The following is a 23145-nucleotide window of genomic DNA, read 5'->3' as shown; positions in this document are numbered from 1 at the left end:
ACCACACAGTGGGTGGGAGGAGAAGCACAGCATTTTTTTTCTTAAATTGGCCATCCAGCCCACATAGTTGCCAAACTGGAAAGGACAAAGGTGGTTCTTTTCCAGCTTAAAAGTGTCCAAGGTGGCACCTTGCAAGATGCTGCATCGCGATGCTGAGAAATGAATCTTGGCGGAATTACGTCTATGGCAGGTCGCGGAAAAAGGCAAGACCAAAGTGATGCTAAGAGTCGGAAGCCCAAGCTTTCTACAGCGTAGGCGTTGGTTTTTGAAAGACTTGCGCTATCTGGCTGGTTTGGTCTGGTTTCGTTTCAGCTGCCCCACATGCTTGGAGCAGCCGGATCAAAAAACCGTAGCCGTGCATTTTCCCATGAGCGATGCACAGAGTAGTTTGAGTGTGCAAAGAGGAGGAGAATGAGCGCAACCTTCCACATGCCCAGGTGGAGACTGGAGGAAGGCGGGCAAGGAGGTCAGTTCAAGGGCACTTAAGAGTACAAAGACCTTCAATAGGTCGAGGAGAAGCACGGCGAGGTCGGGTCAGGTCGGGTGGGTGGATGGGTGTCATTTAGCTGTCAGGATAAGCAAAGGCCAAACGTAAAATATTTCCAGTGCTGGGCTATTGCTTGATAAAGTCTATACATCAATGCACCCACGGCAGGAGAAGGTGGCAGGAATGGATCACGATACAAAACATAAAAGAGAACCTATATCCTTGGCGTGGAGAATAGAGGAGAAGCAGGAGAGAAGTTGCTTCCCGGAAGGAGGCAGACAAAGAAAGAAAGGGAAGAGAGAGAGAGAGAGAGAGAGAGAGAGAGAGAGAGAGAGAGAGAGAGAGAGAGAGAGAGAGAGAGAGAAGCAGCTGCTCTCAGAAGGAGGCAGGAGACGATGGAGGAGGAGAAGGAAAACAAGAAGAAAAGGGAGATGATTAAGGAGGCAGGAGACGACAGGGGAATCCTTTCCCCAGGAGTGAAAGAAACACAACCGTCTTGGAAGACGTCTGGGAATCTACAGGGGGTTGGGTGGAGGAGGAGGGTTCAGGTACGGTGGGGTGGGGGGGGGGCGGTTTCTCCTAATCGCTGGCCACGTGGTTCTCGTTCTGTAAGGCGTGCCAGCGCTCAATCTTCTTGTCCTTGTTCTTCAGGCACTCGTACCAGTGTTTCAAGCGCTCGCCTTTGGCTGTGATGCCCAGCTGGCATCCACCTGCAAGAGACAGAAAGGCAGAGGATGCCCCTTTGACACAGCTGCAGAGGGAGGCGTTGCGTGCATCATGGGAGGCCCCAAACCCCACTTGCAGGTTATATTTTTTTCTTTCTTAAACCTGACAGTTCGCATCTTATTCAACCAATGCTCAACAGTTGCCCTGGGTAACCTGGCCGAGATGACCCCCTGCAATGCCCACCGCCCTATCCATAGCTGCCAAGTACCCCGTTTTCCCCGGGAAACCCCCGTTTTTACTTACTTTTCCCCGGTGGTCCCCTGTATCACTTCGTCTCCCGTTTTTCTCCGTCATTTTCTCCTGCCGGCGGCCTTTTTTTTCCCTTTCTGATTTGCCCTTCTATGGGCAGCAAAAATGGCCGCCGGCGGCTTCAAAAGTCACATCTACGCATGTCCGGAAGTGCATAGACGCGACTTCCGGTGTCGGTGGTGAATTTCGAAGCCGGCGGCGGCCATTTTTTTGGTGCCCATAAAAGGGTAAAACGACACCGGAAGTTACGTCGACGCAACTTCCGGTGTCACACGGCTGCCGGTCCCGGATTCTGCAGTCCGGGACTTGGAAGGTAAGCCTATCAAAGATCCCGCACCACCTTCCCTAACCAGGCCCCCCTCCCAGGGGCTTTGGACTGCCACTCCCATCAGTCCCCAGCCAGCAAGGGCTGAGTGGGGCTGCTGGGAGTTGTAGTCCAAAAGCATCATTGGGTGGAAGAGGACCAGGAAGACCTTGTACTGAGGATTGTACTGCAAAGCACCTCTTGAGAAAGAAACCCAATAAACAGCCCATTCCTGGATACCCTAAGAACCTAAAATTCAATTTAGACACACACACAGACACATCACCATGGTTTAAAGAACCCTAATTAAGCAAGCCGAGAGTCCCCCGTTGCTTCTGATAGCACTCACCAATATAATCATTGGATTTTCCAATGTCATAGTCCCAAACCGATATGTCGAGCTGCTTCTTGGCTAGGTCGCTGTGTTTGATATCGTAGAAAAACTCCTGCAAAAAAAGATAACACTCTCCATCAAGAATCAAGTGGTGGGGCTTTAGGGAAGGGGCGGACAAGGCCTTGGCCGGTTAGCCTCCCCCTCCTCGCTCAAAGCAGGCTTCTGTCAATAACCAGGAAGTCAGACGAAGTGAGGAGGGGATGGGTTGAGGTGAAGCCAGCCCAGCCTTCACTATCTACAACATAAACACAACAAACACATCCCTGCTCCATCACTGTCCATTTCTGGGGCTGCCTCTAAAGTACTGCCTTCCTTCCTGGCTATGTTGACCAGGGCTGATGGGAGCTGGAATCCAATCGGGGCCTTTTCAGTGGTGGCTCCTGGCTGTGCAATGCCCTCCCGAGTGAGGTGCACCGGTGCCTCCCTCTTTATTGGCTTTCAGAAGGAATCTGACAACATTCCTGTTTTCACCCAGGCATTTGGTGGCTGAAGAAGTACTGGGTGGAAGAATATTTTTGAACTTTTCCGAAACTGATTTTAGATGTTTTTAACTGTGTTTTTAGAATGTGTTAAACTGTTTGCTTTGTTTGTTTGTTTGTTTGTTTTCAAATGGTACATCTGTTTGTCACTCAACTCCTGGGGAGGTTAATACAGTACATAAATAATAATGATGAATAATCTGGAGAGCATCAGGCTGGGGGAAGGCGGCGTGTGTGGCAAGCAGGCTCTGAAAATCTCAGAGATCCATGAATGCACCACAGGGAATGTGAGAAGAGGCCTTAGAATCATAGCGTCATGGAGTTGGATGGGACAACGAGGATCATCTAGTCCAACCCCCCGGCAACACAGGAATCTTAGCCTTGCCCCACCTCATTAAACTCCGGGTTCAATGTCTTCTTTTTAATCTGCGTCTTCTGCTTCGCTTTCTTCCCCATGTCCGGCTTTAAGCATCTGGAAAGAAGAAGATGTGAGCGTTTCTCCAGAACTTGGGGGATGATGAAAGACAACGGAAAAGCTAAAAAGAGTGAGCATCAGTCCATGCGGAAGGAAACAAAGGTCTCTCTTCCAACCATGTTTTTGGAATGTAACGGTGATGCATAATCATGGAAAGAGCGAGCAGGGAGGTGGTTTGCTGAACTGTCAAGCTAATTTTTTTGGGGGGGGGGGGGGACAAACAGAAAAGCACATTATCCCAGAGGTGATGAACCTGTGACTCTCCACAGGTGACAAACATAGAAGGAGCAGCTGCTTGGCATGTAGAAGGTTCAACCCCTGGCATCTCCAAGTAGCTCTGGGAGACACTCCTGCATGAAACCCTGAAGAGCTGCTGCCAGTCAGTGTAGACAATACTGAGCTCATGCTGCTTCTTCCCCTCTGCTACTGCTCCCCTGTTCAACCCTCCTTCTGGTTCCATCTGCTCCCAACAGGGATGGGGCAGAAAGTTGGTCCAGTCTGCATTTAAAACAACCCCATTCACAGTTCCCAAAGTAATATGCAAACACGCCCCAAAATGGGCACTTTCCCATATTTTGTGAGACATTCCTCCAGCCAAAACAAATTAATGTTTGCAAACATGGGTATTTAGAGGAAAGTGTGCATATAAATGCATATAAATTGGGGGGGGGGACCCAATGTTACTATGCATTCTGCTTGGAGAAATTCAGCTTTTCCTATGCTAAAAAGTCCCAAACACAGAAGTCTTTCTTCGTAGGGGAGCCACACCCTTGCCTGCCACTTCCGTCCTGGAAACATGAGGTTGGTCGGATCGCAACGTTTCCCAAGAGTTGTGTCACCTCATGCTGGTGCCGGCTGCGCCGAACAATTTGGTAAAGCAGAGGGATTTAGTAGGAATAAGGAAGGTCCTCTGACATGGCAAAGCACTGATGCTCTCAGAGAAAGAGGCACACTTTTCCCGAGCACTCTCAGAATTGCAAGCGACTTAAGTCGTCGACAAAGCCGGCAGCCGGCAAAGCCCAGGAGTTTGTGCCCAGGACGTACATTTTCACAAAGGGGTCCGAGTACCCATTGGCATCCATGGCCGCTAAGTGGACACAACGCACAATGCCGACCACGAGGCCTCCTTTCGGGGTGCTGTACATGAGGGACACCAGGATTTTGCCCCGTTCCTCCACGTCGCCCGCTTGGCCCATCTGTGGGGGAGAAAGAGAGAGTCTGCATTTTGGTATAGAGTCATAGAATCTTAGAATCGTAGAGTTGTAGGGTCATTGTCCAAACCCCCTGCAATGCAGGAATCACCGCCAAACATACCTGCCAAGTTCCTCTCTGAAAAATAAGGGACCGGACCGAAAGTAGCATACCGGAAGTAGCACGACGGCCATTTTGGAACCGGGCGGAGCATGCTCAGAAGTGACTTTTGATGCTGCTGTGCCCAGATCCAAAATGGCCGCCGCACCAGAAGTCGCGCTGCAGCCATTTTGGAACAGGGCAGAGCAGCATCAAAAGTCGCTTCTGAGCATGCTCCGCCCAGTTCCAAAATGGCCGCTGCGCCAGAATAAACTGGGAAAAAACAAAAAAATCCATTTTTTCGGCTGGGGACAGCTGGAAAAACGGGGATTTCCCGGGGAAAACGGGAGACTTGGCAGCTATGCCGCCAAAGCATCGCTGACGGGAGACTTGCATATGTCAGTCTGCTTTTCTTAGTGCAGAAAGTATTGATCTGATGTATAGAGATCTTTCCTATTCTGATTAATTCAAGAAGCTTCTGGAAGCTTCTCTGTGTGAAAGAAACAAGCAGAAGCTTCATGATGTCTGGGTTATTTCTTACAACTGGTTTAAATTGGTTCTGTTATCTCTTTCTGTCATGCCGGCTTCAAAAATAGGCCAGATGGAGCCTGGGTTTCGTTATCTCTTTCTACCTCTTTTCCTTCTGGTGTGGTGTTCTGTATATAGTGTTAAGGTTTAGACTTATTATAAGTTATTGTAACTTTTAAGTTGTCTGCTGCAACTGGATTTCCTATCGGACAATGCCAATCCTGAATGTATTGGATTTGTGACCCTTTTGCTCATTTGCCTTCAGTAGCAATAAAGCTCTGCTGGATAAAATATTAATTGCCTCTGGTCTATTTTTGGGGAACCCTGCAACCTGTTTAAGTTTTTACTCTGCTAACTATACATTGGAATCTGCTCTGGATCAATATGGAGTAGAATTACCATGACAATCCAACCTCTGCTGAAAAACTTCCAAGGAAGGAGAATCCACAATCTCCCAAGGCCAGTGGGTTTTTTTTCTGGGGGGGACGCATACCCCTAAACATTTTGTGAACCTTTTACTGTCCATTTACTGTATTTATTTTTCCCAATTTGAACTATAAAATGGTGATTTTCTTAAGCCAAAATGAGAGTACCTGTCAGAGGTTGTTAAGACTACTCCTGAGTAACGACCTTCCACATGCTTGTCTTTTAACAGTCTTTATTGGTGCACTTTATTTACAGTGTAACGAGGTGCTGGAAACATGTCTGCTTATTCCGAACCAGAATCCGGCACTGCCACTTTTCGCGACATGGACCAACATAAGAGTCGCGGGACAGCGAATCTCCTCTCCTTTCTCCTCTTCCTTAATTCCGGTGCCGGGGAAAAGGGTCTGCGCTCCGTCTTTTCCCACTCGGTTGCACTGGGCGTGGAGCCTCAGGGGAGGGGGGGTGCCAGTAGGGATGCTAACTTTTGGTATCACACAGGCCGCTGCTGAAATTTGAGGCCCCAAGATCCGCCACTGATGGCTTGAGAAGCACAAAACCGACCCTTGGGTTTTCAAAGCGTTAACTCAGAAAATGCAGTGAAATGTTAAGTGTGACCACACGAGGGCACCTTGTGCACGAAAATGTTCTGGGGGAGTGGAATTTGCTCAGCAAGATGGCCCAGCCATCCTCCTGGCACCCAGCTAGTTCGTTTCTGTCCTACTGACCCAGGCTTTCTTCTCCAGATTAAAAGAGTCCTAGATCTCTCCCCCTAAGCTTCACCCACTTTTTGCAAAGCCATCCCACAATCCTCAGAAAAGCGCGGAAATAGGAAACAGACTAACAGCGCTGCAGTCGGGGATTACTAACTGGAAAGATTAAACTAACTAATTCATTCCCCCCCACCCCATTGATTTCCAAATGTTGCATCTTCCAAAGACCAGTTTAGAACTGGACAGGCACCGTTAAAGCATTTTGGACTGCCGTCTTTTAGGAAGGAAGCTTGATCACAAAAGAGTCTGTTCAATGCACTCCACAACTGGCCTTAAGGATGAACAGAAGGACCTTCTCCACAAATAACGGGTCAACCTTCTACCTGTTGAAGCTCGTCTGCCGATTGCTCCAAATCTGAAAGGTTTGGATAATTTGCAGTTGTCTGCTTGGAGATTAAAGGTTTGGACTCTGTGGCTCTCATGGAAAAGCTGACTAAAGAGTTAGCGGCACTGAATGGAAAACGAATGGAAAGCTGTTTTGTAGAAACAGGGTATGCCTTTACCTATCAGAAACTGATTCTGGCATGCAACCTCTGGCAATGCAGGCCCAGGAGGGTTGAATTAACCATTACATAAGCAGGTGGCACTGTGGGTTAAACCACAGAGCCTAGGGCTTGTCGATCAGCAGCAGGTCGGCAGTTCGAATCCCCGTGACGGGGTGAGCTCCCGTTGCTTGGTCCCTGCTCCTGCCAACCTAGCAGTTCGAAAGCACGTCAAAGTGCAAGTAGATAAATAGGTACCACTCCGGTGGGAAGGTAAACGGCGTTTCCATGCGCTGCTCTGGTTCACCAGAAGCAGTTTAGTCATGCTGGCCACATGACCTGGAAGCTATACACCGTATAAAGTGAGATGAGTGCCACAACCCCAGGGTTGGTCACGACTGGACCTAATGGTCAGGGGTCCCTTTACCTTTAAGCATGTGCTTAGAGCAGCAAGGGGCAGGGGGGCACCACAGAAATTTTCCATTGACAGGTTTACCATGGACCATATGGTGCAGCTGAACAAGGTTCCACAAAAAAGGCTCCCACAATAAATGAAAATAAATGAAAAAATACATAATTACATTAAAAAATAATAATAATAAAATAGCAACAATAAATAGTAATGACGATCAATGATATTAATTATATAAATTAATCTTGGGGGTACAACAAAATTAGAATCTGGTAACTGGTAAACTGCCACTCTGTCCACTGAGGCTCACATGATCATTCCAGGTCTCCCATGTCCTGATCTAACCACTGCACCACCACTGCCTTCCCCTGTCCTGCACTAACAGTCTGATCAAGGCACTGGAACTAAAAAATATGCATTAGTCTCAGAGGGCATCTGCTCAGAAAATAATTTAGTGTTTCTCCTCAGCGGCTGAGTTGTGGCCATGGAAAATGAGGAGAAACCTCTCCTCAGTCTAGATAATGTCTTACCTCATCTTCATACAATGCCATTCCTCTTGAAGATCCAGTTGTACCTCCACGCTTCATCTTGGGGTTAGCGTCGAGTGAAAGATGGGGGGGAAGGGAAAAAAGGTTTCCTTTAATATTGTCCAGAAGGTAGCTTGAGAGTCCAGGGGAACCTGAATTAAGGGGGTCCTGAACCACTTTTTCTCCTCAAATGTATCTCTGACTTTCTCACTACCCCCCGCAACCTGTGTTTGAATGAAAGCACCTTCACTTTTACCAGGGACGCAGGTGGCGCTGTGGGTTAAACCACAGAGCCTAGGGCTTGCTGATCAGAAGGTCGGCGGTTCAAATCCCCATGGCGGGGTGAGCTCCCGTTGCTCGGTCCCAGCTCCTGCCAACCTAGCAGTTCGAAAGCACATCAAAGTGCAAGTAGATAAATAGGTACCGCTACAGCGGGAAGGTAAACGGCGTTTCCGTGTGCTGCTCTGGTTCGCCAGAAGTGGCTTTGTCATGCTGGCCACATGACCTGGAAGCTATACGCCGGCTCCCTCGGCCATTAACGCGAGATGAGCACCGCAACCCCAGAGTTGGTCACGACTGGACCTAATGATCAGGGGTCCCTTTACCTTTACTTTTATAAAGCAGTAAGCATTTTATTAAATACACAGACTGTTGCCCCAAACATTATCTTCCCAGAGGTATGTCCCACAGAGTTCAGTGAGGCTTCCCCCCCCCCCAGGTTTGTGTAACGGGAGATTCCTGCCTTAGCCAATTGATGGTACAACTTTCACAGCGCATGCGTTTGCTCACTAGGAAAACCCACATTTTTCAATGCACAGAGCCACTACGTAAATGTGCTGAAGACCGCATCCGTAAAACATAGCGTCAGAAGGCCTCCCTGCAGCTGGATCAGGCCCATGGTCCAACTGGTCTAGGATTCTGTTCCCACAATAGCCAACCAGATGCCCCAATGGGAAGCCCGGGAGCAGGACCCAAGGACAAGAGGCCTCGCTCCAGCTCGTATTCAGACTAGACACAGTACGCCATGATCGTGCCTAGCAGCATTCTCATCCATGAACTTGCCTAAACCGCTTTTAAGGCCGGCGAAGTTGGCAGCCACTGGCACATCCTGTGAGAGTGAGTTCCACAGTTGAACTATGTGCTGTGTGAAGACTCCTTCCTTTTGTCTGCCCTAAATCTTCTGCTTCAACAGATGGCCCCCCAATTCTACATTATAAGAGAGAAGTTTTCTCATGCAAGGGTTTTTCCACACCATGCAAGGATCACATCACCTTGTACTTGACCCAGGGGGTACATCAAGGCTGTAGCGCTTGGGACTTTTTACTTCTGAGAAAAGGCAAGTTAATAGGTGACAGCATAGAAGCTTATAAAATTACACACGGCATAGAGAAAGTGGAGACATAAAGAAATGGTTAAAAAGGAACGTTTTTGCCTGGCACCTAAAAGTGTATAATGAAGGCACCAGGCGAACCTCCCTGCAGAGAGCATTCCACAGATGGGGAGCCACTGCAGAGAAGGCCCCGTTGTCATGTGGCCACCCTCTGGACCTCTTGAGGAGGAGGCGCATGAAGGAGGGCCTCAGAAGATGATCTCAGGGACTGGGTCAGTTCATATGGAAAGAGGTGGTCCTTGAGGTATTGCAGTCCTGAGTTGCTGGAAACCACAGGTAGGGAGAGGGTTCCTGTGCACGGATCCTGCTTGTGGGCTTCTCAGTGAGGCATCTCATTGGCCACTGTGAGAACAGGATGCTAAACTAGATGGGCCATTGGCCTGGCCCCAGCAGGCTCTGCTTATGCTCTTATCTGCCTTTAACCAGAGGTGCCCAGTGTTGAAACCGTGGGTAGCATTTGCTTCCTTCTCCTTAACCCGCCGTGTTGATTATTAGTTGGACAAAGTCATCCTTCCAAAAGTCTCCTACTCTTCCCAACTCAGCTTCCCATCCCTTCTGTGCTACAGAGCAGATGCACACATGTTCACATAAGAAAAGACGCACAAACCATCACAATGAATGGGACAAGAGCATAAAGACAACGGTGAAATGTACCGGGATGACTCTTTCCAGACAGATGTTGAAATTCTTCCTCTGGTTGGCCTTCACTTTCTTCAGGGCCACCCTCGTCTCACCTATGAACTCGTTGTGGCCAAATTTGTCCTCGTCACACACGGAGATCCTGAAAGGAACAAACATGCACGCTTCAGTTATCCCCAGCTTGGACTACTGCAATGCGCTCTACGTGGGGCTACCTCTGAAGGTGACTCGGAAACTTCAATTAATCCAGAATGCGGCAGCTAGACTGGTGACTGGGAGCGGCTGCCGAGACCACATAACACCAGTCTTGAAAGACCTACATTGGCTCCCAGTACGATTCCAAGCACAATTCAAAGTGTCGGTGATGACCTTTAAAGCCCTAAACGGCCTCGGCCCTGTATACCTGAAGGAGCGTCTCCACCCCTATCGTCCAGCCACTGAGGTCCAGCTCCGAGAGCCTTCTGGCGGTAACCTCCCTGCGAGAAGTGAGGAACCAGGCAGAGGGCCTTCTCTGTGGTGGAACCCGCCCTGTGGAACGCCCTCCCGTCAGATGTCAAAGAAATTAACAACTATTTAACGTTTAGAAGACATCTGAAGGCAGCCCTTTTTAGGGAAGTTTTTAATGACTGATGTTTTAATGCATTTTCAATCTTTTGTTAGAAACCGCTCAGATTGGCTGGGGAAACCCAGCCAGATGTGCCAGCGTAGAAATAATAAATTCCTAGTGTGGTGTAGTGGTTAAGAGCGGTAGACACGTAATCTGGGGAACCGGGTTCGCGTCTCCGCTCCTCCACATGCAGCTGCTGGGTGACCTTGGGCTAGTCACACTTCTCTGAAGTCTCTCAGCCCCACTCACCTCACAGAGTGTTTGTTGTTGGGGGGGGGGAAGGGAAAGGAGATTGTTAGCCGCTTTGAGACTCCTTTGGGTAGTGATAAAGCGGGATATCAAATCCAAACTCTTCTTCTTCTATTATTATTATTATTATTATTATTATTATTATTATTATTATTATTATTAACAGCTATGACTGGTAGCAGCTCTCCAGGGTCATAGAATCATAGAACTGTAGAGTCAGAAAAGACCCCAAAGAGTCATCTAGGCCAACCCTCTGCAATACAGGAATCTCAACCAAAGGATCCATGACAGATGGTCATCCAACCTCTGCTTAAAAACCTCCAAGGATGGAATGTCCACAACCTCCCGAGGGTTGTCCACAACCTCCATCTCAGAAGGACCTTTGAAGACGCTTTGCATCAGGTCGCCAGAGGTAACTTTGTGGGTGTTAAGCAGGAACGATCCCATCATGTTTGATTCAAAGCTTGACTCTTAACCCTTTGACTTGCCTCAATGTCTTCCTCTGCATGTCCTCGTCCGTGATGCCATGGTACACCAGAGTCTCATTCCATGCAGGGTTCCGGGTGTTCCTCAAAGTCTTGGTTCTCAGCTTGTTTGACTAGGAAACAAGCAGAGCTATTAAAACATACACGAGTCCTTACCAACAACCCAACAAACCTCCCTGATCTGAACACCTTTGAATGGGCCGCCGTGCCTGATAGACTGTATCAAGCCACATTGGAGTGGTTTGGGTTTGTTTTCGCATACCGATGCACTATATTTTAGTAGGTGCCTTTATTCTGCAGGATTTATCAAGGCGGTCTGAGTAAGACACCAGAAGGAAACTTACAAAACAACCTCGATCAATGGATCCAGCTGAGGTCTTATCCACATTTAACTTTCCCCTGCTCAGTCCACCATTTAAAGCTCTGTGTCTGAGCATTTCAGAAAACTCACTGACATTTCCCAAGGGTGGACAAAAAGTTTAAATTTGTTTGGCGAAAAGAAACGCCTCCTTGGTTCAGACTGGGGCAATCCTGTCCTCCCTAGAACTTTGTTGCATAGAATTCCCCTTGTCCCACAGAGCACAGCTTGGCAGAGCTGCTCTTTGATACAGCAAAGAGGAAGAAAATCTATTAGAGGAGTTGAGTCACTCATCGGCAGGCGCTTCCTATTTCTAAGGTACCAATTAGACCTGCATAAAAACCTTTGCAGCAAACCAATCTTTTTAAACCCCCAGTAGTAATTAGATTTTCGGGCAGAGGCTTCACCTCGCGGTAACAATGCCTCTTTCTAGACCTGCCATTCTCATTAACCTGTTTTCCCCCCAGAGTGCAGCTATGAGCTTCGACAAAGGCTGTGGAACATGCACAGAAAACTTCAGCCCTCCAAAATTGGGGGTGGGGAAGGGTGTTGAAGGGGAAAAGAGGAACTACGTTTAATTTAACCATTAACAAGAGTGGGTGGGTGGGTATTCTGGGTTAATTAACACAGATGACATAAGTAGATCCTGCTGGATCAGGCCTATGGGGTCTCATCTAGTCCAGCAGCCTGTTTTCACAGGATGGCCGAACATGTGCCTATTATAGGAAACCCGAAAGCAGGACCTGAACACCAGAGCCCTCTCCCCTCCCGCGTTTTCCAGAAACTGGGATTCAGAAGCATCCCTGTCTCCAGCTGTGGAGGCAGAGAACAGCTTCCATCATGACTAGTAACCACCGAGGGCTTTCTCCTCTGTGAATTGGTCCAATTGCATTTTAATGGCTTCCATGTTGTTGTTGTTGTTGTTGTTGTTGTTGTTGTTGTTGTTGTTGTTGTTGTTGTTTATTGAATTTATACACTGCCCTATACTCGGGGGTCTCAGGGCAGTTCACAGAATAAAATCAAGATATAAAACCACAAGATACCTAATAAAAATAAGAACAACAACCCAATAGCACACACACACCCCAAAAAAACACCCCAATTTTGAAAGGATGTAAATCGGATCAACCAAAGGCCTGGTTAAAAAGGAACATTTTTGCCTGGTGCCTAAAGGTGTATAATGAAGGCGCCAGGTGAACTTCCCTGCGGAGAGCATTCCACAGACAGGGAGCCACTGAAAAGAAGGCCCCGTTCTCATGTTGCCACCCACCAAACCTCTTGAGGAGGAGGCACACAAAGGAGATGATCTCAGGGTGAAACATTAGCAGGGCCGTCTTAAGCGCCCCTGGCGCCGTGGTGCGCCGGATCCCTCCAGCGCCCCCCGCCCCGTTTCCTAGCGTGGTCGGTGGGCGGGCGCAGTGCGGCTGCCACAGGCGCTGCTGCGTGGCGGGCGGGCAGGCACAGCGCGGTTGCCGTGGGCGCAGCTGCGCGGCAGACCGGCCGGCCAGTGGGCGGGCGCAGCTCGCGGCGCCCACCTGGTGGGCTGGCGCCGTGGTGCCCTGCGCCACCCAGCCTGGCCGTAGGGCCGGCCCTGAACATTAGGAAGAACATCCTGACAGTAAGAGCTGTTCGACAGTGGAATTTGCTGCCAAGGAGTGTGGTGGAGTCTCCTTCTTTGCAGGTCTTTAAGCGGAGACTTGGCAGCCATCTGTCAGGAATGCTTTGATGGTGTTTCCTGCTTGGCAGGGGGTTGGACTGGATGGCCCTTGTGGTCTCTTCCAACTCTATGGGTCATCTCGGTTGGTTATCACTATTTCCTGGAGGAGCCATTTCCACGGTTTAACTATGCGATGAGTGGAAAGGTCCTTTCTTTGATCTGTCCTGGATGTTCTAAGATTCAGGCTCGAGTTCTAGCCTTACGAGAGAAGGAGAAAAGAAGCTTCCCTCGTGTCTGTCTCGAAACCCTTTATTTCCACCACCACCAGCAGCAGCTCTTGAAACGTAAAAGCTGAAAACGTGGTGGCATAGATTTCCACTTTCCAAGGGGAACAGAGTAACCTGGCTGGCAAATAAGCTCATCCCACGAGGCCTTTCTCCAAGTCCACCTTCCAGTTCCGGAGGTCAGGCAGGCCATTTCCACTGGTGGTGCCTTGGGCGTGGGGGTGTGGAAAGCCCTCCCTGGTCAGGGTCAGCTGACACCTCTGCTGATCAGGGTCATGGGCCCGGTTAAAAGTGTGTTATTTGCTCAGGCTTTTAAAAGCCGGCTTTAGTACTACCCTCGAGATATCTTTTATTGCTGTGGTGTGACACTGTGACACTGTGTGCTGCTGTTTGGCTGACTTGACTAAGTTCATAAGTGTTGTAATTACACAGCGGTTGCATGTGCTGTGTTTTGATTTTGGGAAGGAAGGAGGAGGAGACTGGTTCATGTCTACTGCTGCTTTGGCTTGGAGATTACCTTCTCTACATTTCCGCTGAGATAGGAGTTCGTGCATTTCCCCTTAATTCCTCAAAATGTCACACCACGGTTTTCATACAGCTTATTAGGGCCTCATCAAACCGAAATCCGGTCCTAACTATATGAAAACCATCACTGTTTTTTTGTGTTGAATCTATCCTACATGGTAATTTATGGACCTAAAGCCATTTGCACATAACAAAATATGTATTTTATCAAAGTAATTGTTGAACTGAAATACAATTAAGAAGTATATTAATAGGTAAAGGTAAAGGGACCCCTGACCAATAGGTCCAGTCGCGGACGACTCTGGGGTTGCGCGCTCATCTCGCATTATTGACCGAGGGAGCCGGCATATAGCTTCCAGGTCATGTGGCCAGCATGACTAAACTGCTTCTGGCAAACCAGAGCAGCACATGGAAACGCCGTTTACCTTCCCGCTGTAGCGGTTCCTATTGATCTACTTGCACTTTGATGTGCTTTCGAACTGCTAGGTTGGCAGGAGCTGGGACCAAGCAACGGGAGCTCACCCCGTCACAGGGATTCGAACCGCCGACCTTCTGATTAGCAAGCCCTAGGCTCAGTGGTTTGAAATACAATTAAGAAGTATATTAATAGTGATATAAATATAAGTATATTAATATTAATATTGAGTATATTTAAAAAAACAAGATCATGGCCACTGGTCCCATCACCTCCTGGCAAATAGAAGGGGAAGAAATGGAGGCAGTGAGGGATTTTACTTTCTTGGGCTCCTTGATCACTGCAGATGGTGACAGCAGTCACGAAATTAAAAGACGCCTGCTTCTTGGGAGAAAAGCAATGACAAACCTAGACAGCATCTCAAAAAGCAGAGACATCACCTTGCCGACAAGGTCTGTAAAGTTAAAGCTATGGTTTTCCCAGTAGTGATGTGCGGAAGTGAGAGCTGGACCATCAAGAAGGCTGATCGCCGAAGAATTGATGCTTTTGAGTTATGGTGCTGGAGGAGACTCTTGAGAGTCCCGTGGACTGCAAGAAGATCAAACCTATCCATTCTGAAGGAAATCAGCCCTGAGTGCTCACTGGAAGGACAGATCCTGAAGCTGAGGCTCCAATACTTTGGCCACCTCATGAGAAGAGAAGACTCCCTGGAAAAGACCCTGATGTTGGGAAAGATTGAGGGCACTAGGAGAAGGGGACGACAGAGGACGAGATGGTTGGACAGTGTTCTCGAAGCTACCAACATGAGTTTGACCAAACTGTGGGAGGCAGTGGAAGACAGGAGTGCCTGGCGTGTTATGGTCCATGGGGTCACGAAGAGTCAGACAAGACTAAACAACTAAACAACAACAACAATATTAATAGTGAAATAATGATTAAGCTCTAAGTGTATGTAGGTTTTACTTTATTTGTTTTTTATCTTATATTTTGGAAATGTACATCCAGGGGTCTTTTTTTCCTTTAAATTTTTTTTTGGGGGGGGCAAGAGAGTGGGGCCCTAAGCTCTAGCTTGTTTAGCTTATATGTAAATCCGGCACTGCATACAATCATAAAGCTGGAAGTGATCCCCACGAGTCATTTAGTCCCACCTCCTGCAATGCAGGAATCACAGCTAAAGAATCTCTGGCAGATGGCCATCCAACCTCTGCTTCAAAGGCTTTGGTTTCCAGACCCTTGACCATCTTGTTTGCCCTCCCCTGCACACCTCCCAGCTTGTTGCCTCTTATCAAAGGAGGAGGAGGAAGGGACAAAATGACCTTACCTTACTGGCCCCTGGCAAAAGGTGCAGCTTCACATAAGGGTCTGCCAACCCATTGGAGTCCATCGGCTTCAAGCCCTGGGCAGAAATAAAACCAGAGCAGGCTCAATAACTCCGCCAGAGGCCAAATTGCCTTAACTCGTGCCATGACCAAACAAGGATGGAACAAGGTGGGGTGGGGAATCCTTTTGGCTCTGTGGGCCAGATCTTTATCAGGATCTGCCTACTAATGGGCCAAATTTGACGCTGTGGTGGGGCACCCACCTATTAATTGTTAGGACTTTAAACCTAAGACGCTGGCAAATTAGCAAGGTCATGTGATTTAAGTTGTTAAGTTGTTAAGATGCTCAGTATATATAGAGTGTTTGTTTTGTTTGCTAGTGGGGTGTGGAGCAGTCATGTCTGAAAGCTCTGGAGGTGTTTCTGTTATTTTTCTGCAATAAAACTGTCTTCAAAAGTTGGGCTTCCGTGAGTCGTCACTGCAAAGCTACAAGGATTTTACCACAACAAGAATCCAGCCGCTGTGCTTAATGCTCTGCAAAGAGAACTGTTCCTGGTCTGTACAGCGCAGCTGAAGCGTTTTACTGGACCAGTGCAGAGAACCTCTTATTAATCACATGACTTAATGTGATTGACAGGTGGGCGGGGCTTTTTGCTCCAGTCTTAATGGTGTGGGGCTGCTTTAAAGTGCTTCTTCTGTGAGCTGGAGGGCAGGGGCAGAGGGGAAGCTCTTATCTCACTGCCCTCTGATGCTGCTAGGGATAGAGTAGAAGTTCAATTCGGTTTGCACTGGAAGGCAAATCTATCAAATCTGCGCTTTCCAAAACAAGCAGTCAACTGAAACAAGGCTACTCTTCGAGATTCGCACACACCCCGTAGAACACCTGGAAAGGTTGGTGCAGAAGGAGAATAATAGAGCCTGGTAATCTTCCAGTTCACCAGCTGATTTACTCTTCAAGGACCCAAAGGGGGGACATTTACCTTTGCCTTGATGAGGGTGCATTGCAAAGAACTGTTCTCCTGGTCGTACAAAAGGCTGAATTCCAGGGCACCAAGAGTAGCTGGGGAGAAAGAAAGGTTAATGCTGACAACATTGTTGGGTATTGCAGGAAGGCATGCACACTTCTTCAGATACAACAATCACCCATCTCCTACTACCCTTCTAAGAAAAACCCCACCCTCCCAGTATATATAAGGCTCTGGTGGCTTCTGTTTCAGTGTATCTGAAGTCGTGTGCAAGCACACGAAAGCTTATACGCAGAACAAACTTAGTTGGTCTCTAAGGTGTGGGTTAAACCACAGAGCCTAGGGTTTGCCGATCAGAAGGTCGGCGGCTCGAATCCCCGCGAGGGAGTGAGCTCCCGTTGCTCAGTCCCTGCTCCTGCCAACCTAGCAGTTCGAAAGCACGTCAAAGTGCAAGTAGATAAATAGGTACCACTCCGGCAGGAAGGTAAACGGTGTTTCTGTGCACTGCTCTGGTTTGCCAGAAGCGGCTTTGTCATGCTAGCCACATGACCTGGAAGCTGTACACCGGCTCCCTTGGCCAATTACGCAAGATGAGCGCCGCAACCCCAGAGTCGTCCGCGACTGGACCTAATGGTCAGGGGTCCCTTTACCTTTTCCTTTAAGGTGCTACTGGACTATTTATTTATTTATTTATTTATTTATTTATTTATTTATTTCAGGCCAACACGGCTACCTACCCAAACTCTAGCATTTGTTTTCCAGGGGAAAAAACGACTTCGGTGGTGGGTGTTCCACTCAAAAACAGATACAGTGGTACCTTGTTACTTGAACGACTTGGCTCCCGAACAAATCGGCTCCCAAACGCCGCAAACCCGGAAGTGAGTGCTCCGGTTTGCGAACGTTTTTCAGAAGCCGAACGCCCGGTGCGGCTTCCGTGGCTTCCGATTGAGCGCAGGAAGCTCCTGCAGCCAATCGGAAGCCGCCCCTTGGTTTTCAGGAGCGAAACAGACTCCCGGAACGGATTATGTTCGAGAACCAAGGTACCACTGTAGTTGGGCATAAGATTTGGGAACAGTTCACCTGTGAGATCACCTTACCGCAAGCATGCCGTCTCAACCGCTCCACTCTGCAGAACTGGCACTATTGCAGGGGCCACATAACTCCCGTTCTGGGTTGGTAAGAAATCTGTCTTTTAATATGCTGCCCACAACCCGGATATCCCTGCATACCCACTTCTGTCTGCTCCACGTACCTTTGCATCTGCCACTTCACCTTGCCTAACGGTAGGGCTGGCCCTGACCGAGTGGCTGTGCCAAAGGCTGTACGAGAGAGATTGGTTTTGGGGGATGTGTGACAACTCTGCAGTTGATGCACATCTCTTAGGTAAGTCCGAAGATGGAAGATTCTAGTTTTTGCCTTTCACCTCATGGGGCTCCCCACCCCCACCCCGAGAAAGAGCAGAGCTGCATAAGAATGCCTGCGGGCTCCTCCGTCTTGGATGAATAATTGAAATCTTCCAGCGTGGGTGGGTGTTTTTTGTGGGTGTGGGCAGAGATGGGGTTGTTATCTTCCACCAGAGGAGGAAAACGGTTGCACTCCACCATTCCTCTCCCCGATTACTTATTTACTAACCATTAAAAGCACTTAGGGAGGCTCTGGAACGATGTCACAAGCCCCCAAAGGATGGCAGCCACCATTACTTTGAAAAGGACAGCAGCATCCCCGGGCCCAAGAAAATCTAGCACTTGATTAAAAGTATAATCAAGCCATGAAAAATGCAGGAGACAAAACTAGGGGGAGAAACTTGGGACTTGTGCAATGGCGTCTCCCACTATATCACAAAAGCAAGGCAGTTCAGAATCTTGCATTGAATGACAGCAACACAACCACCAATTTTGGCTTCTGTTCCTTCATGTTGCAAAAATAAACTTAAAACGCCTATTGGTAGGAGGCTTGGGGAAAGCTCCCAGGGCAGAGAGACCTGGACACTGAGGGATCTAAGAGCTCTAGGATCCCTCTCTGATCCCACCCACCACATCTACAAAAGAAATCAAAGTGATTCATGTTGAGACAATCAAGATTGCATCTTACGCGGGGGTTCGGGTCCAAGGGTCCCATGTACGTATATGCAAAAACTCCATGGGGGAACTGCCCCCATGGAGTCACCCCCTATATAATCATTCCTAGCCTTCCCGAGCAGAGAGCTTAAAACAGGCATCCCCAAACTTCGGCCCTCCAGATGTTTTGGACTACAATTCCCATCATCCCTGACTACTTGTCCTCTTAGCTAGGGATCATGGGAGTTGTAGGCCAAAACATCTGGAGGGCCACAGTTTGGGGATGCCTGGCTTAAAAGCTCCAGGCAAAAAGAGCTTTTGAGCTATCTGCCTTGAGTTTAACTTGCGGGATTTCAGCCGGCCAGCCTTCAACCTTATCCCCTGAGTTAGATGCGTGTAAGAGGCAATTGGACTGTACACTCAGGGGTCTGGATTCGCAAGTCATGCATTCCTGGCCTCTTCAGACGGAGGCACTGCTCTGTAGGCTAAGGAAGAGCTGGATCAGGGTGAGGCACCTTGGCTTAGAGTCAGGCAGCCTGTTTTATGTGCCCTGCAGAGATAGGGTCCAAGGACAAAGAGAGGATGCGGCATGGTGGAGCCCTGCCATGTTGCAAATTCTATCCTCTGCAACTCTGGACCCCACTCACAGCCAATGTGCACCCACACACCCCAAAGCTAGTGGACCTTGGCAGAAATCAGGTCACCTGACACAAAAGCTGCTCGTTTCTGCAGTTTTCTCTCCAATTTTAAATTATAAATTTACCAAATAAAAAAGTCAAGCCATATCCCTGAAGCTTGAGTTGCCTAAGGAAGCAATCTTTTACCAATCAGAAATCACTAGAGACTAATCAATGGGGACAGGTAAAAGTAAAAGGTAAAGGACCCCTGGACGGTTAAGTCCAGTCAAAGGCGACTATGGGGCTGCGGCGCTCATCTCGCTTTCAGGCCGAGGGAGCCGATGTTTGTCCGCAGACAGCTTTCCAGGTCATGTGGCCAACATGACTAAACCGCTTCTAGCGCAACGGGACACCGTGACGGAAACCAGAGCGCATGGAAATGCTGTTTACCTTCAGGCCGCAGCAGTACCTGTTTATCTACTTGCATTGACGTGCTTTCAAACTGCAGGAGCTGGGACAGAGCAACAGGAGCTCACCCCGTCGCGGGGATTTGAACCGCCGACCTTCCGACTGGCTAGCCGAAGAGGCTCAGTGGTTTAGACCACAGCGCCACCCGTGTCCCTAATCAGTGGGGACAATATTGGTAATTGGTAGTGTAAAGGGAAGAGAATATAGGGATCCTCCTCCCCTCATCAGAAGCAGCTCCTCCACAAGCAGCGATAGCAGCGAGGACGCTCAGGAGTCCAGTCAGGAAGTGGAGAGAAAGGGCCAGGGCTCTAGCAGCACGGGAGAGCCCCTGCTACACAGGAGGCAGGAAGAGAGGGAAAGGGGGGGAGAAGGAAAACATGGAGCGCAGACCCTTTTTTCCTCCGGTTCCGGAATTACGCAGAAGGAGGGGAAAGAGATTTGCTGTCCCGAGACTCTTATGTTGGAGGAGGTCCAGGGGGCGGTCCAGTGCCAGATTCTGCATCAGACTGAGAAGACATGTTGTACATACCCAGCTCACTGTAAATAGCCTGCACTAATAAAAAGCTGCTTAAAGGCAAGCATGTGGAGCGTCGTTACTCTAGAGTAGTCGCAAGAACCTCTGACAGGTAGGTCTAAGATTGGAGCACTTCCTTATCTTTGAAGCCATGTGGCTCTTATGGGTTCCTCTTACAAAGTCATGGAAAAGAAAGAAAGAAAGAAAGAAAGAAAGAAAGAAAGAAAGAAAGAAAGAAAGAAAGAAAGAAAGAAAGAAAGAAAGAAAGAAAGAAAGAAAGAAATGGCCTCTTTGCAACAGAAAAAAGAAACAATGGCCTTAGCTCAGTTGTTGCAACTACGACCTACTTGCTTCGTCAGAGTCGTAGCTGTTGGCCTCGTCTTCCTCCTCCTCTTGAGGAGGCTGCCGTTGGGGTGCAGGTGCAGCAGGAGGGGGACCGGTTTGGCTGTAGGGAGCCACCTGGCGCATAGGTCTCTCCCCTGCAGGTGACGGGTATCCAGAGGCGGCTTTCTCATCCCTGGATGTCCCAGCAGCAGAGTAGGGGGGATCAGCTTGGGGTGGAGCCATTGAAAGACTTCCTATGAAAGCAGAGAGAAAGACAGCGAGAGGAAGAAGACTGGTCAGGGGTAAGAGTTCTAGGGTAGCTTTCTTTTCTTTTTTCTAAAAATATAGTATAGTATAGTATAGTATAGTATAGTATAGTATAGTATAGTATAGTATAGTATAGTATAGTATAGTATAGACAGAATCCAAAAGGAAAAGGAAAAAGAAGATATGGTCAGGTTAACAAATACTCAAGGCACACAGATAAAACAGAACTAGCTAAAAACATAGAAAAGATATTTAAAATGTAATTAAACACCAATAGCATTGAAATACCGTAATATAAAAAGGTCCGTTATAAACACAGGCAACAATAAAAAGCATCACAGCACCAACCCTTTCCTCAAAAACATTCAGTCCCTAGGGCAACGTTACCAAAGCTTGGGTCTCCAGCTGTTTTTGGACTACAACTCCCATCATCCCTAGCTAGCAAGACCAGTGATCAGAGATTATGGGAATTGTAGTCCAAAAACAGCTGGAGACCCATGGTTGGGAAACACTACCATAGAGGCTAGATCAGGCACCCCCAAACTGCGGCCCTCCAGAGGTTTTGGCCTACAACTCCCATGATCCCTAGCTAACAGGACCAGTGGTCAGGGATGATGGGAATTGTAGTCCAAAACATCTGGAGGGCTGATGTTTGGGGATGCCTAGGCTAGATGGAATAGGAAAGTCTTCACCTGCTGGCAAAAGGACAGCAAGGACAATCTAACTTCTCCAGGGAGGGAGTTCCAAAGTCTGGGAGCAGCCACCGAGAAGGCCTCTCCCATGTCTCCCTCAAGCATGCCTGTGAGGGTGGAGGGACCCTCTCCAAAACATCTCAAAACCCGGGCAGGTTCATATGAGGGAATATGGTCTTTCAGATAGCCTAAGCCATATAGGTCATAACCAGAACGTTGAATTGTGCCTGCAAACACTTTCCTTGAGGGTCACACTTACTGTTTGCTGGGGAACATTATGCCAGATCCTGTTCCATTGGTCTGGCGGAATTTCCAATCGTTAAGGTTCTCTCTCAACTATTTTGATATGGGTTTTTTGTTAGATATAAACCCAAGATAATTTCATATATATTACACTTAATAATTTTGGGCCGTATCTTCTTTTGTGATGCACACCCTCTCTGGTATTTGATAAAAGGAAACAGGGAACACTAAGTTGGGAGAGGGAATGATCCACTTCTGATCTTGGGAAGAGATCAACACCCTGATCGTGAGCATTCAAAGATGGAGGACAAGAAGAGAGAAAACTTGAGTGCTTCTTGATCAGACCAGAGATCCGTCTAGCCCAGCTCCGTTTCTGATAACAGCCATTCAGATGCCCCCGTGAAGCCCACATCCAGGACATAAAGGCTAGATCCCTCTCCCCTTTTGATCCTGTAACCCAGGCATCCCCAAACTGCAGCCCTCCAGATGTTTTGGCCTACAACTCCCATGATCCCTAGCTAACAGGACCAGTGGTCAGGTGTGATGGGAATTGAAGTCCAAAACATCTGGAGGGCCGAAGTTTGGAGATGCCTGCTGTAATCCCACCACCACATTTGTTAATATACAAATCAGACACTTTGTACCTTGTCTTTCTGGAAAGCGACCTCCAGGGCCTGTCCCTGGCCTCCCCACAGCAGCTGGGCCTACAAAGCAAAAGTCTGCACTGAACTATAGGTATTCCCAACAAGGCACTTATATTTCTCGCTCTTTACATCTTACATTTCAAAAGCAAAGAGGTGCATTTAGGAAAATCCTAAGGCACAACCGGGGAAAAGGAGTCCATCTTCTATGGGAAAGCCCTTAAGATATTTGAAGATGGCTCTCGTATCTCCCCTTCGTCTCCTCTTTTCCAGGCTAAACATACCCAACTGCTTCAGCCATTCCTCATAAGGCTTGGCTTCCAGACCCTTGGTTTTTCAAATCAAAATTTTACATATATCAAACATAAATCAGAAAAACAAGATTCCAAGGAATCTCCTGGACTTCCATCCTCCCCTTTGTGGGTCCTATTATTAATCATATATTCCCGCATCTTTTATGATGATCCAAATCTTTTACATCTGCATTGTGTCCAGAATTCAGCCTTAAACGACAAGTGACATTCCAATCCTACTAGCAGTTTTAACTGTTTACAATGGTCTTTAAGATAAGTTATAAATTTCCCCCATTCCTTATTAAAATGTTGGTCCTGATTTCTGATTCTTCCGGTCATTTTAGCCATTTCAGCATAGTCCATCAACTTCATCTGTCATTCTTCTCCGGTAGGAACTTTAACATCCATGCAACCTTGGTCACATACATAAAAAGTCTTTTCTGCTCCCTTGGGATTTCGGCACTGACCCTTGATCATCCTGACTGCCCTGTTCTGCACACCTTTCAGCTTGTCAACATCCTTGCTGACAAACTGGCTCTCTGTCCTTCCTCCATCCAGGTGACCTGAGTTCAAGGGTACATTTCAGC

General features: G+C 48.1%; 1 protein-coding gene across 1 annotated transcript in view; it reads right to left on the bottom strand.

The window, feature by feature from the left end:
- Positions 1–604: 604 nt before the first annotated feature.
- RPH3A (rabphilin 3A) overlaps positions 605–23145 on the bottom strand; it is a 95635-nt gene continuing 73094 nt past the window's right edge. The window contains exons 10-20 of the mRNA XM_060276326.2: positions 22269–22328; positions 20446–20676; positions 16458–16537; positions 15480–15554; positions 10923–11032; positions 9594–9720; positions 7553–7609; positions 4159–4310; positions 3030–3111; positions 2116–2212; positions 605–1197 (exon numbers count right to left, since the gene is read on the bottom strand). Of these exons, the coding sequence (XP_060132309.2) occupies positions 1067–1197; positions 2116–2212; positions 3030–3111; positions 4159–4310; positions 7553–7609; positions 9594–9720; positions 10923–11032; positions 15480–15554; positions 16458–16537; positions 20446–20676; positions 22269–22328 (1202 nt within the window). The 3' untranslated portion in view covers positions 605–1066. The remainder of the gene's footprint in view (positions 1198–2115; positions 2213–3029; positions 3112–4158; positions 4311–7552; positions 7610–9593; positions 9721–10922; positions 11033–15479; positions 15555–16457; positions 16538–20445; positions 20677–22268; positions 22329–23145) is intronic.

This window comes from Zootoca vivipara, chromosome 6, assembly GCF_965207765.1.
Source record: "Zootoca vivipara chromosome 6, rZooViv2.hap1.1, whole genome shotgun sequence".
Lineage (NCBI taxonomy): Eukaryota > Metazoa > Chordata > Lepidosauria > Squamata > Lacertidae > Zootoca > Zootoca vivipara.
The sequence above is the reverse complement of the archived record's forward strand: the minus strand, read 5'-3'. Positions and strand labels throughout refer to the sequence as shown.